The following is a 15,750-nucleotide window of genomic DNA, read 5'->3' as shown; positions in this document are numbered from 1 at the left end:
TTCCTGGTACTCAGCCAACCTACATGGAGGAAACACATGTACCCAACACCCTGCCTTAAAGGACTGGTAAAAATGACTCAACAGGAACTGTCCTAAAAACATGGAAAAGATCCTCTATAAAGTCAGGGTTATTCTCGGTCAAAACATAAACATGTTTAACAAGGACTACTGCACACGAAGTTATCGCTCTGCGTAACTTCAGAGACAGAAGAGAGACTTCAGGAGAGCTGCAGAGGGACTGGGGACAAGGCCTGGAGGGACAGGACCCAGGGAATGGCTTCCCAGTGCCAGAGGGCAGGGCTGGATGGGATATTGGGCAGGAATTGCTGTCTGTGAGGGTGGGCAGGCCCTGGCACAGGGTGCCCAGGGCAGCTGTGGCTGGCCCCCGGGCCCTCGCGCTGGGATCCCTGGCAGTGTCCAAGGCCAGGCTGGACGGGGCTTGGAGCCAGCTGGGATGGTGGAAGGTGTCCCTGCCCATGGCAGGGGGTGGAACCCTGAGGTGAACTTTAAGGTCCCTTTCCACCCAAACCATTCTGTGAGTCTGTACCTCTGGAAGCTCTTTCACAGTACAAGAGCTATTTGAAACAGCATCCTTATTATGATTCATGTTAATTCGCAAGCTGATGCAGTTTTAGATATAGAAATAATGCTTTTATTATTTATGAAGAGACAAAATAAAAGTTCAGATCCTTGAAATAAATTTTAAAATAATTTTTTTAAAGTATCTCCATTATCACATGGCTCTTTGTCAGCACTTTCCTATTTCCCACAAGGAAGCTAAAATGAAGCCAGTGACTGTAACCTATAGATGGGAAAAACACTATTTCATGGCAAATGTGACAAAACATCCCCAGGTACAGACTCAGGTGTGGTGGTCAATGGTAAACACCTTTTGCAAAAAGGATCAAAAAATCAGAACAGGGAGAAGACAGAAACAACTTGGGAGGTATTTAAGGGGAGAATGGTCCAGACTGAGGAACAAATAGGAAACATGAAATCACTACAAGAAAGGTTTCCACAAATAGCAGGCGATGAGTGGATGTGGAAACCACTATAATTTCTGATTATAACAAGTCACTAATACTATTTTAAGAGAAAGTGATGATGGTATAAATGAAAACAAGTCATCCAAGAAGTTTCAGTAAACAAGGACAACTAGTTGGGATGGACAAAATATATGATTAACAGGAAATGCCCGAAAGACAACGCAAAATACACACATATTTTCACAAAAAGAGGCAACTGAAAATTTCAAAAGCTGTTAGTGCAAGTAATTAATGAATTACACATACAAACTTCATTGCAAGAAGATACTCAGCTAGTGGAGAACTTGATCATCCCAAGGCTGCTAAGCGTAAACATATGGTCAGATAAAGCAAGTTCATGGGTTACTTCACAAATGCAAAATGCTAAAGTAAGTGTAGACATTCATCCTGGTTGCCTTAATTGTAATTTCTTAATAACAGATTATTTATGACTATGTGCCTATACCTGTTCTCAAGAGAAGATTTTATATAAAGAAATAAATTAACCACTTTGACAAATATCTCAAGCTCAAATATCTCAAGCTCAGCACTGGAACCTTCCAGAAGAAAAACATATTGTTATTGAAGAATACAGTATATGATCATTAAATAATGGTTACTCTCAGTAAAACATAAATATAACAGGGATAAGTTGTGGTTGTACATTTCATTTCCTGACTTTTAAATGCTTATTGAAAATTCACCAGACTTTTCAAAAAGCAAAATACAGCTATGAAAATGGGTAGTATAAAATATCATTTGTTTTGACATGACACACAATGTAAATTGAAACCAATAGTACATAAAGGGACATATTTCCAGATGATTATTGAAAAGAAATAATTTCACTCAATTTGCTCTGAAACGATACCCAAGAGTTTGGGGTTTTTTTTTTCCCCTCTTAGACAAAATTCACTTACTCTGGCCAAAAACCCATCGAGTTAATTGATTAAGTTTCTAATAAGTTACTTTTTGTAGTCTCTGATTTATGAGTGAAATAGCAAAGCAACCTCCTCCCACAAATAAAACAATCCCCATGTTTCCTCCCACCCTCTTTGGTGCTATTTTGTGGGACACAACGCTGTGTTTCACCAACCAAAGTGGAAGTTCATGATTCGCTCTATCCTGGAACTGAGACCAGATCCCATCATGCATTCTCTCCCACAGGGTGTCCCAGTGGGACAAGAGGAATGCGACTGGGGCAAATTAAGTAATCTCAAGTAGTACCTTGAGCCCTCCAGCATCTCCAGCCACAACCTTCTCATCCACCCATGGATATCTGTCCGATCTAAAAGCCATCACCCTTCCCGTTTTCCCTCCTTGTAGCTTATTCCCACCTCCTCACCCTCCCAGACCCCATTCCACACATTCCTTCTCAGCTCTTTCTTTTACCTGCTTCCACTGCCCCCACCCACACCTTATCACAGAATGGTTTGTGTTAGAACAGACTTTAAAGCTCAACCCACCTTCCACTATCCCAGGTTGCTCCAAGCCCCATCCAACCTGGCCTTGGACACAAGGGATGGGGCAGCCAGGGCCACACCATCTTCAAAGGGAAGAAGTTCTTCCCAATATCCCATCTATCCCTGTCCTCTGTGAGGGTGAAGCCACCCTCCTTTGTCCTACCCTGCCCATCCCAGTCTCTCATCAGAAAGAAGTCTGACTGCACCTTCCTCAGCTTTTTGTCACTCTGTTCCTATCCTGCCTCTTTACTAATTTCTTTTCTCAGCATTCCAAATCTTACCTAAGTCTTGTTTAACTCTTGTCTGTCTCCCCTTCTGCACCATCCCATGTTTCCATGTACAGACAGCCCCATCCTGTTTAAAATTTCTCCTAACTGCTGTCACATCAGGGCTCCTGTTCTTACACACTTTCTTCAATGTGTGGATGTGGCACCTGGGGACAGGGGTCAGTGGTGGCCTTGGCAGTGCTGGGGAATGGCTGGACTCGATGGCCTTGCAGGGCTTGTCCAAGCCAGAAGGTTCTGTGTGGTTTCAACCCCTGCCAAGCAGCAACAGGAACATCCCTGGGAGCACAGTTTTGTCCCACGGGAGCTGGGAGCCGCACTTGCACAAGCTGCAGCTCATCCCTGCTTACCTCAGCTGATAACGTGATCCCTGGGTAGGGGAAGATGCACACAGCCCAGATGGCTCTGGGAGCAGCAAAATGAGAATATTCAGTTTCCACAGACGTCAGGCCCCCTCCGGCTACGTCTCGGCTGCGCAGATGGAAACAGACTGCTCCCCATGGCTGGAGACTAATAATTTGGTCACATTTAGTCATATTATCAGCAGCAGAGCCCTAGCACAAAGGCCACCTGCCGAATTTCAAATTCCTAACGCAAAACAGGAAGTTACCAGAGCTCGTTAAATAACATGTTGACAGCTGTAAGCATGGACAAAGACATGTTAACGCTCCAGTCTCACCCGTGAAACCTTCAGTGGTTCTCCCTGAAACTCTGAAAACACCAACCTGGGAAAAATGACAGTTACTGAGATAACTACTCCTTGAAATAGTACACTACTCTTAAAAAAAAGATAAATTCGCAGTTATAAAGTTACATACCAGAACCTGTTACCTCTCCTCCACACTGAGGAAAGCAACCTGAGCTGGTAGGCAGCAAAATGTCTATTTCAAAAACAACAACAGCAACCACCACCATCCATTTGGGGTTTCAGAAGCATGAAGCATGAAAATATCTTGAATTTCAAAATCATCTACCTGGAACCAGTACCCCCACTGACCAATCTCATTGGTTTGTAGTTAATATTACAAAGGGAAAAAAAGAAAAAGCTTAGTCCTGGGGTGGTCTTTCAAGAATAATTATTAAAAAAATTAAAATGTTTTGATTAATTATTCTTTTGAATACCAGGCTCTTGGATAGCTACAACTCAGGGAGCACAAACTGCAGATGCAAAGAGCAGGAGCTCAGTTCAAATTATACCAAGCAGTGAGATTCTCACTCACTGTGAGTTTGTGTTTCCCACAACTTTGCTCATGAGGTATTTTTTAACACACTAAAAATAAACACAGTTAAATTGTGATTTACAGTCTATCCCCATTTACTACAGCATAAAGTGCTACAGTAGCACAATAAGGTTATTGCTACATAAAATACCGTATGATGTTATTTTGACGTCTGATGTAATTTTATTCAGAATTTCATAAATCAGAGACAAAAGATCACCAATACTTGTCCCTCTGGGGAATTCTTATATTTACTTGTTTACTCTGCTATTATAATTATTGTTATTATTAGTGAAAGAAATTGAGTTCTGTGTGGTTACAGTGACCCAACTGCATTAAACCAATTGCAGGAACAGGACCTATGATTTTGATCATATTTTCCAGGCAGTTAAGACCACATTCATTTTAAATAAAAAATGCTTCAGCATCCTACAGCACTCAAAAAGAGTTTCTGTGGTTTCCTGATCTCCTTACCAGTTGGTATAATCACCAGATTTATAAAACTTTGCTTGCTAAAATTAATCTTAAAAATCAATAAATAAATGTGGGTTAAATGCCACAAAGGAAAATAGCCCATAACTGAACTGTACAGTCATGGTTCTTATAAGAACAGTACACAGGATACACAGCAGAGAGAAAAACAGGTTGATGTAAAATACAGCACATCTTTTTTCTTCATATTTTACCCAAGTGATGGAGGAAAAAAATAATCCTGCTGTAACTGCTAAAATTTGGTACGTATTTGCAGTGCATGAGGTTTGTGAAACTGATGCTAGATGCTCACATTTTACAGAAAGGTCTACACAGATTTTCTGACTCCCATCATTTTGCACACCTACAGTACTCTCTTAGGCTTCAGGAGATTTGGAGTCAATATTTAAGAAAGTATAGACTAATTTCTTACTTAACACTATAGTTTTTGAACAGTAACTTGCTCATTCATACCTGAAAACATCAATTTAATTAATTCAAAGACATGGCTGAGGGGAATGGATTTATAAGTATGATTTTGAAACTTTTTTCCCCTTACACTTATTTCCCTCCTTGGGATCTGTAGGAATGTGTAGGAGAAGCACACGCAGACAGGCCTGGAGGTTCAGGCACCTCACAGCCACCTCTCATTATCCACCTAAGAAGGAAATCCAGCAAAACTCTGGCCACACAGCACTATTAACAGGTGGAACCAGGAACTGCGGAGCAAGAAAACACAACCCCAGAGGAAAAGAAAGAAGCAGTTAGTGAACATCTGAAGTAAAATCAAAAAAAAATGTGAAGAAAATGGAAGCAGCAAAGGCACAACTGAAAAAAACATCAGTGCAGGGTAAAAGGAACAAGGTGGGGTTTGTGTTTTTATTAAGATAGAAGTAGTAAACCAATATCCGCATTGCAAGCAAACACTTCAACTCTTTTGGCAGAGTTAGCTGAAAGGCAGGATAAACCAGACAAGAAAACTTGATTTATATTTTCATTCCACAGCTGGATCTTCATTAAGGAATTTAAGGGAAATCTTCCACTTTTACTCATCCAGTAAGGAATTTATTGAAAGACCGTGTGTAAAGCCTCTAAAATGAATGAAGAGTGATAGCGAAAGAGACTGAGGCAGGAATGACACCTTGTCTGCTGAACTCCAACTCTCAAAAAGCCCAATTTACGAAAGAGGTTAAATGACTCAGTAACATGGAACCCAAAAATACACATCACACATATACACCTCTGGTGCACACGTACAGGTTCAAGGCACACAAATTTGAAGGTAGGAAAAAAGCATCTTCCTGGTTACTGTAAGTGCTCCTAAAAGCTGCTTCCAAAGAGGTTTTCCCAGGAAACTGCATCTAAATCATCTCTTCCTGCTTTCCAGATACAGAGCTACACTAAATAATCTGAAATTTCAGAGAAAATGTATTGTAAGTCTCTACTGCTTGACACCAAGAAAAAAAGCCAGCTCCCTCCAAATCATCTGGAAATTCATCTAGGAGACAGTTCTGTTTAGGAAACTTGCTTTCAGCATTTCGCATTTCAATAACTTCACGAAGATAATAATTCACAAAGATAATAATTGCCCCAAAAGAGAATTTCTGTGTCCCAGTCAAAAAATTAAATTAAATCAGTGCAAATATCTCATGTATTATTGCAGTTTTAGAAGCTGGGAAACTAGGACATAATTGTCTAAGGTATTCTCCTACACAGATGGTCAAGGTCCATCAAAGCTAGTAAAAATTTGGATCCTGTTATATGGACAACATAAAATAGAAATTAATGTAACAGAGAGACAGAAAAAGAAGTGCCAAGTAAGGAAGTAACATTTAGTCTGGAAAATACAACTCCAGCTAAAGGCTGCATCAAACTAGTTAAACAAAGTTTTTCAAGAGAAATAAAAAAGGTTTCCTGTTTTTTCTTCTCTTTTCTAGGCCCTCCACTTCCATGGCAAATATTCAGCAACTTTGAGGCAGCCTGCCCAGCTACTACTAGGCTAATTTGTAACAGGGAACACCAAACAAGACAGAAAAAGATATATTTGCAGCATTTTCTCTACAGGAGGGAGTGTGTTTGTTCATTTCACTTGGGAAAAGTTTTGAAATCAGTCTTCAGATTACTTCTTCTTACAAAAGAAATATGCATATGCCATCAAATTTGGATGAGCCCATACAGCCTCTGCTGAAGGAACAGATCTGCCGATGTATCTTCTTAAAAGTAAATATTTAGCTGATTTTTAGAGCTGAAGGATTATTTACCAAAACAGCAACTCACCACTTCATGAATGGATCTGTTGAAGCCGTCATCCTCTGTAAGGATCAGCAAAATGATAAGAGCCATGTAAACATGGTGTGAATTCCTTTCTTCAACGTGATACAGAATTTCAAGAATTGGCAGAACCTTTGGGGAAAGAAAAATGCATGTATGAGTTTAGTCTTCAAATACCTCAGACACAAAACAGAGGAGGCTCTAAAGGCCCCATGTATCACCCTGCCCTTGACAATTCATACCAATTCCTCCCTCTTGAAACAACCACCCCTGAGCAGCGACATATGGTGTCCAAACACCTTCAATCTGCTCCATTTCGTCTCACAATAGAGTCTAAACAAGTGCTTTCTTGTGGTCAGACACGGAATTTCAATCCCTAATAAATGAGATTCCCAGCCATACCAGTTGCCATAATCTCCAAACGCTTCAGTCCTCCTCGCTACACTATGGGGAAAATAAAATTGTTAAACAAGATTTTTACCAGTCCAAGCAGGAAAACAGTTGTGTCTAAACATCTGTGCTTACTACAAGCCTGCTCTGAAAAGACTTTGCTCATCAAACCTAGCCAAGCACATTGGAGCTGAGGTGAAGAGAGGAATTTTGAGACCTGAAAGTCAAATCCCATTTTGGTGTGTGAAGATAATACCAGAAAAAAACCAGTTTGGGTTGGGTTAAGACTAGAAGAGGCCTGTTTTTTCAATTTTAGATAATATGCAGCCAAAGAGAACTGACTGATCATTATGATTAGAGTTCAGCCCAAGGTCTTGCAACATTTCCACCAGGATGAACAGCTTAAGCCAAAGCCTTGCAATAATAATGAAAATGAGATTTCATTGCAACAGCAAGCATACCTGAATGCTAGTCCAAAGTTAATCCAGATGCAAACGTTGTCTCTCTACCAAATGAAAATTAGCTTTCTACTGGCTCAGTACAACGTGGCTTCCCTGAGTTGCAGAAATAGGCCGAAATCACAAAAAGCCCTGGAAAAAGGAACTGGAGAAAGTCCTCAGTTCCAAGAAGCTTCTAGACACCTAAAAACTTGCTGTTTTTCAAAACAGGCCAAATGCAGCTGGATGAATCATGTGAAACCTATTCTGGTGAGCAGCCAGGACACCAAGTGCTTCACAAGCCTCTGATGTTACCAAAATGTTCTCTTACAACCAACCATCTTCAAAACAGTTCGGACATACTAAACCAGTTTCTATTAGGATGAAATGAGATTGATCTAAATGCTGCAGGCCACAAAATCTTTTGACATGGCTTTCATCAGGGTCAAGGCAAGACAACAACAGAAGCAGAGGGAGCATAAATTTACATTAATAGTTTTATTAATACTAAATAGATATTAAAGTAAAAATATTTTTCAAAATTACATGTTACAAACATGCTTCCCTCGCCATTTCAAAGGATCCTTCAGAAATCTTGCTCCTCAGTGGAAACCAGAGTTCCATCTTTGTGTTTTCTGAATACCAATCTTGAGTAAAGACCAGGTTTTCCCTAGAACTTCTAATCAGCACATAACACATAAAAATTAGTCCTTTTCCTTGGATGGGGAGAAAGAGAGACAAACACCATTGCTTTAGTCCACCATTCAACTTGTTTCCTTCCCCAACCCTTGCATGTAGCTTTGCACTGCAAAAGTTCTGTCATTTCCAAGTCCAAGAGTTATGATAATAAGCTGGATAGAGCTGGAAGCAACGTAAAACTAATGAAGAATTGCATTTACAACTGGACTTTGCATGGAGAACAACAAAAGCCTTGCTGAATGTAACCACTGGAACAACTTCTTAGTTTTCTAGACAGATCCCAGATGGAAGCACAGAATGGTTTGGATTGAAGGGGACCTTTAAAGATAATTGTGATTCAATCTGGTTGTGTTAAACCATACAAACCACTCTGGCAAAACATGTTCCTTCAGAACAACCCAAAAGATCTCCTCTGTCTACACCCATTAATACTAATTGTAACTGAAAAAGTCCATCCATGTCCTCAAGTGCTCCGAGTCCTACAAGGGTGTTGCTACAAACTACATTTAAAAACACATGATATTGACACATCAGAGCCATTCCCCTACAAGCCAACATGTGAAAGTACTGTTATTAAAGTTTCACACTTGCTACCGAAGAGTGGTCTGGCACTCCAGATCATGGCAATCAGCCCTCCTGCCCCAAACAAACCTCTGTTGCTTCCAAAGCCTCCGCTCCTTTGGCCATGTTTCCCCTTCCACTCCTCTTTCAGGCTTCTCTCCATCTACACACTGGACAGAACTCAGGGAGGCAAACTGCAACTTAGTCCTCTCTCACGTGCCATTTCTGGATGGAACGAGAATCAATCCATACACTTTCTATAATCCTTCCTCCTTACAACACTTTTTCCTTTGTTTATCAATTGCTGAGGTGCACACACACCTTTAGGACATGTATTACTGTTCTTTAGGACAAGTACTACTGTTCTCAGAACAAAAACTATTTAACAAGTCACCACTTATGTAAAAAAGTTAGAATATAAGATTAAATTAAAACTCTAATCATATTAAAATGTAAAATTGGAAGTACTCTGGGAGATGCCTGGGAGGAGTCTTGGGTGGAACCTGGAGGAGACAATTTTCTTCAAAAGAGGAAAACTCTTAGGTAGTTTCCTTGGAAAAGTCTGGGGCTGAAACCTGGAATCTCAGGTCACTATAAGAATTTGAAGAACCCTGTGAGATGCCTGGAAGGACTCTCAAGTGAATCTTGGAAGCAAGATTTGCAATTTAAACAGCAAAAACATCTCAGGTATCTTCTCTGAAGGAGTCCAGGGCTGCTGCCTGGGATCTCAGGTGTCTCAAGTGAAGGCAGAAATTGCAGGAGATGCCTGGGAGGAGTCTCAGGAGGATTCTGGAGGAGGCAGATTCCTCCAAAAGAGAAGAATCCTCTCAGTTAATAGTTTAATCATATTAAAATTTATCTAGATTTTCAACCAAAATGCACTTCTACACTTCTAAGCCACATACACACATTAAAACTTTTATATCTATCTTCTTACACTTCTTATCCAACCCTGTACTGAGAAGACAGCCACCACTTCTTTTGTACTGCTGACCCTTTTCTCACAGTCATCACACTACCACTACTGCACCACTACTAACACTCCTCCCTCAGGAGCAGCTTTTAACTGGCAAGACACAGCTACCATTAAAAAGTTACTTTTAATCCCCAAAACAAGTGGCAGGTAAAAACAGACACCGAAAATTGCAGGTCCAAGCTTGGTTTCTCCAGTAAAGTTTAAAAATAGACTGTTTTTAGTAATCAACAAAATACAAGCAGCAACCTGCTTAAGATGAAGTTATACTACAGGAAAAAATATTGCTGTACCATCAGTTGATATAAATACATCGTCATATATGTTACTTCATTCTGGTCATGTTGAGCAGCAATGAAATCTCATCTCAGAAGCCAAAGCAAACACATTGAAAAGCACATTTCTTAGATGCAGAAATCGCACTGGTATTTTTACTTGCGATACTGGTGCTAATTGATCTTTCAAACAGAAGAAGGCTCAGAAGTCTCCCATCCACAGATCAGAACACTATGCTTATCAAAAAATGTGCTAATTGCCCCCTATTTCACCTGTCCCACCACCTTCTGGAGGATCCCTGCAAGCACTTTGAATACGATAGACAAATCCTAGATGTGAACTTCTCCAAAAGAAGATTTTCTAGCATCAGATACTTAATCCAGTTATTTTAAAAAATGAAGTCATGAAGGACACACAAAGATCCTACTCATTTTGCAAAGCAGAACTATAATAAGATCAAAAAAAGGTTCTTTATTAACAATAAAACTTAAAGCCCAACAGAAGGTGAAGGTATTTAGCTGTAACTGCCAGAGGGAGAGTCATATACAAATGAGGAAGTGAGGTGAGACAGTATCTGTCATACCAGCTAAGAAAAACAAACTGAATCAATTTACAAGTTAAACTGAAGTTGAGAAAGAGCAGAGACACATTTCAAAAATCCTTATGAAATGTTACAGAGCACCTTCTGGTGATGCTTCCTGGGCATAAAAAGGAAGACAAATTAAAACAGGGGAAAACACAACATATGGGATGCAACATATGAATACAGTGAAACAGGAACAACCTGCAAAACCCCTGGAAGTTTAGGATGAGCTCTGAGCTGCCTGTGGATGTGATCTCTCACACAGCACCTATATACCTTACACCTCATTCATCCAACTGCCTCTGTAAGAGGAGGCCACTGATTTACACTACATGCCTCCAAACAGTCCTCCACCCTTATTCAAAGATCGTTTTGACTCTGAATTAATGACCTTACTGTTTTTCTCCCATATCTCCAGATGGTGGGAATCAACTATTAAATCTTCTGTTGTGTTCTTTTCTTTCTCTGCCTCTGTCTTTTGGTTCTTTTACTCAGAGTTTGGATTGAAACACAGGAGATACGGAGCTTTTCTTCGGACTCAGACGTTTATTATTTCTTATCTATAGTACAGCTGCACAGTATGTGCCTCTAAGTTAACAAAGTGAAAATGGCCCCCAAGTGCTACCTTCCAAAGTCTTTTAAAGCCCAAACTACCCATTTATGGAATGCTAACTAATTTATTTTTACTTATAATCCAATAACTAATCATTCATGTTCTGCACTGCGGGTTTTTTGAACCAATACCAGATCACCCAGCCTTATGAAGAAGAAGGAAGAAGAAAGAAGAAGAGCAAATCCACACCCAAAATCCTCCATCTTGTTACATGTATATTACCATATCCCAGAAACCTAAATTTTCTACATCTCTACATATTCCACCCAGTGATACAACAAACTTCCTTTTAATTACACAGCAACAATCTGAGTGCTATCACATCATTTGGGAAGCCTTTCCCAAGGCCTCAGGTCAAATGCAGCGTGCTTTTGAAGATCACTTCCTGTGAGCACTGAAAGACTGAAATTCTCTGAACCCAGGGTTCCAACATCAACCTCCAGGCTTTAGCTCTCACCACCCCTCTTTGCAGGCAGAGATTCCTGTATTTTCAAGGATTCCCCCTTATGAAGGCACATACGCATCCTCAAGCTTCCCAAGCTCTTCTCCAACCACCTAAGTTGGCTTCCTAAGCCTCTCACAGTGTTATTGTTAATCTTAAAGCAAGAAAACTCACATGTTTCTCTACTGATCCATTTTTTAATACTCTGTAGCTATTTTACGAAGTATGGAAGTACAACACCAGAATAGTACACAGTGTGTCAGCACCACTCTTGCCATACAGGGAAGGATAACCAGCTCCAATATTCAAGTCCCTTTATCTCATTTTCAAGTCAAAGACTGAATTACCCCTTTTTACCACAGGACTGTAGTTAGAATGTCATGATTTCTTTGTCCAGTAGCCCTCCCAGCCCTCCCAGTTCTTTTTGGGTCTGGCTCAGCCTCTATTACAGAGCAATTAAAATTGCTCTTCTCAGTTGGTTCCTACTCATCCTTATCTACTGGCCTAATAAAAACAAAGAGGATTGGACAAAGATGTCAGTAGCTTGTCAGTAAATAACAAAGAAGCAACAGTATGCATGAAGAGCAAAATAAGAGCAGTACCAAATGCTGGTATTGAAAAAAAAAAAAACAAAAGACCCACAAAAACATACTGTTGACTTTTCAGTGATGCTTTCCTGAATTTTTTCAGCTTTTCCCATGAAGTGTTTAAAGTTGCTGATAATTTCTGGGATTTTCTGATTATATTTTTTTTAGGTGATAATATATTAAGATATCTTACATTGCAGAGCATCTGAGTACCTGTATCTGGACTTGTTTTGACAGATGCACCACACTGTTTTTCTGGAAAAGGTATATCAGAAATTGTAACTATAAAACAATGCACACACCTAATCTTTACTTGTCTAGGGCAACCTGGGATAGTGGAAGGTGTCCCTGCCCATGCAGGGGTTTGGAACAAGATGGGCTTTAAGGTCCTTTCCAACCCAAACCATTCCGGGATTCTATTCTGTGATTCTAAAGATACAGCAAATTGTTGTGGTTAGCAGCTGTTAACTTGCCATATCACACACTAGCAGCCTCAAAAATTATACATGACCATTTGTTCACAGAATTCATGCAAAATGACTCAGTCCTTGCCTACATAATCTGCAGTGGCCGACACAGGAGTTCAGTCTTGAATCAATTCAGCATCAACCATCTCACTCCAGTTTGCCAACAGTGGCGTCTATCAACTCCGATTTTAGCAATACATCTGCTAGAACTTGGACTGAAACCAAACTCACTCCATATCTGCCATCAAACAGGCAAGGGATCTAATTACTTGGCAAGATTTCAAATATTAAAATGGAAAGGGTTCTCTATTCTGTTACCAATTCCCCTAGACAGCCATTATCTTATTAAAGGAATGCTTTTTAATAAGTAAGATTTGTTAAAGTGGTTTGTGACATTACTAAAGTGGGGAGCATAAGCTAATTTATAACCTACAAAAACCATACCAGGTGTCTGTTATATTGGCCATTAACCACAATCCTATTTAAGCGGATAAAAAGGCACTACAGTTGTATTTCTATAAAATCTGTGAGCTGCTCCTTGAGGAGTTTCAGTCTTAGGTCAACCTTTTAAGACATTTGGCTTGTTGGTCCAGTTACAGCTCATTTTGTTAACTATTACTCCTGAAAGCATAGAGTAAGATTGTGCAACTTTTTGGCCTGAGTATCTGAAAGAGATAAATAAAATAATGAACAGAATGATATCTGCTACCAGTTTCTCTACACCATGATCAGAAGTGAGCAGGTTTGAACCTGGGTCATGATAGTGGCACAGAGAAAGAGGAAATCCAAGATGGTCTTGTAGCTTTACCAGTACTACCCTTGACTGCAGTGACATGTTCAGCAGCACACTCCTGAGATGATGTAACAAAAAAAAGTAAGTGAGCCAGAACTGGTGAATGAGTGATCAAGAACCTACTGCTCCCACTGCAGAACAGAGGCCACTGGCAGCTGGTGACACCCAAGCTTGCAGGGCTAATCCCTCATGATGAGAGTAAGGCAGGCAGAGCACGACTCACCAGATTTTCTATGTCTGTCCGTGCCAACACGTAGGTCCGCACGTTGCTGTTCTGATGCAGAAGCATGTATAAGAGAAGAGTGGCTTGATCAGATTTCTGCTGCTCACACAAAGCTGTGTATAAACTGTTAAAGTTAATCTGGAAAGCATGTGGATTTGATGACGAAAATGCAGTGTTATCTGAAATAAAGAAATAACAGAAAATCTTTCACAAATACATTTATCATTCAGTTATTTGTTAACTTTATAAAACCTCCGAGGGAAGTATTTAAGACACCACAGTAAGAAGGAAACAAAAATCACACAACTCTTATCACCAATGGTCATAAACCATAATAGGGTCTCACAAAGCTTCAGTTGTGCCAAAAAGCTGAGGTTGTCCTCCCATATGAGCTTGAGTAAGACCCCTGTATCTGCACAAAACATTCACCTTTTTTCATAAAGCAATTTTGCCCTTCCATATGGCTTCCACTGCTAAGAAGGAATGTGATCCCAGGAGCAGCTGGAAGGAGGGCAGCCACAAGGTCTTCTCTGGAACCAATATATCAATGACATACTTCCAAGCCCTGCACCTCAAACTTCCAGGTTTAGTTCTCTGGTATTAAGGTGGAGTATCTCCCATCCATCCCTTTCTTGGCATGCAGGGTGGATGTGTATAAGTCATGATTATTGTGATATCTCAGTGAAACACGGGTGTCAGGACTTCAGAGGTGTGTGGTGGGGAGTTTTGTGGGTTAAGTGATGCAAAATATCACATCATATTGTCTGACATCCCCCAAAGTAACAGCAGTTTGTTCATAATCACAATATACTCTGTGCCAGAGCTGGAAGCTAAAATAAAACAGATTTCTGTTCACAGAACCTTTACCAGTTTCAACAAAAAACATCCATCTGCACAGACCTCTAAGGTCTAGAAATTCCCCGTGGAAACAGAAAAGGCTAGTACTTTAACAGGGCTTTTGAAAAAGATGGAGAGTGAGAGAATTTTTACATGGGCAAACAGTGATAGGATATGGGGGAAGGGTTTTAAACTGAAAGAGGCAACATTTATATGAGACATTAGGAAGAAATTCTTCCCTGTGAGGGTGATGAGGGCCTGGCACAGGGTGCCCAGAGAAGTGTCCAAGGCCAGGTTGGATGGGGCTTGGAGCACCTGGGAAAGTGGCAGGTATCCCTGCCCATGGCAGGAGAGTTGTAACTGGGTGATCTTGAAGGTCTATGTGGGTCTATGATTTTTAGCCCATATTTTTATAGAAGTTTGCAAAGTAGCTTTCAGCACAGAAGAGCATGGCAGTCGTCACTTATTTTGAACAACATTTCCACCCGCTTTGGACGGAAAATTGCTTGGAAGTGCTGCAGGAGCCCTGCAGGAGCCCTGGCTGCCTCTGGTTTTGTGGGGCCCAGCAGACAGCGTGCCGGGGAGCCACTGCTCCTCTTGGCCGGCACAAGGGGGGACAGCTCCAGCCATTGAGCAGAAGGCAGCAGGAGGCCCTGGAGCAAACAGGGCTCCTGCCTGCTGGAGTTGGGAACCACAGAGAGACGCAGCCCCACAGCGATGGAAACCCTGCCTGTCCCAAAACCACACACCCACAGGCGCAGGAGAGACTCCAACCTGCCTTTCCTCAACCACTGACCACGACTGTGGACCAGCTGGTTTAAAACCTTCCGCTTCGGGCAGGAATTTCCCTTCAGGAGGGAAAACCTGGAAGTAGACAGCAAAATCAGAACAATTCAGTCCTTGGTGCCACAGGTCATTAGCTGAGAAGTACCCGTTGACTTTGCAGCTTCACTTCTGTGCATGTTTAAGCTGTGCCACTGGGCTTTACAGTATTTCACTATCAGTTTTATTACGGGATACTAAAAAGCCCAGAAAAATTAAAATCTAAACAAAATTAAAGAAACTTACCAGCTACACCAGCACATCCTGTATTATTCTGCAGAACATTAAAGTGACCAAGAGAAAAATTAAACTA

At 40.7% G+C, this 15,750-nt stretch overlaps 1 protein-coding gene across 13 annotated transcripts in view; it reads right to left on the bottom strand.

The window, feature by feature from the left end:
- DYM (dymeclin) overlaps positions 1–15,750 on the bottom strand; it is a 224,476-nt gene that overhangs the window by 139,330 nt on the left and 69,396 nt on the right. For all 13 annotated transcript variants that reach the window (XM_017734321.1, XM_017734324.1, XM_017734328.1 and 10 more), the window contains 2 exons: positions 13,779–13,957; positions 6,741–6,866 (listed from right to left, as the gene is read on the bottom strand). In XM_017734321.1, the coding sequence (XP_017589810.1) occupies positions 6,741–6,866; positions 13,779–13,957 (305 nt within the window). The remainder of the gene's footprint in view (positions 1–6,740; positions 6,867–13,778; positions 13,958–15,750) is intronic.

The sequence above is a fragment of the Corvus brachyrhynchos genome, unplaced genomic scaffold (genome assembly GCF_000691975.1).
Source record: "Corvus brachyrhynchos isolate BGI_N302 unplaced genomic scaffold, ASM69197v1 scaffold285, whole genome shotgun sequence".
NCBI classification, from domain to species: domain Eukaryota; kingdom Metazoa; phylum Chordata; class Aves; order Passeriformes; family Corvidae; genus Corvus; species Corvus brachyrhynchos.
The sequence above is the reverse complement of the archived record's forward strand: the minus strand, read 5'-3'. Positions and strand labels throughout refer to the sequence as shown.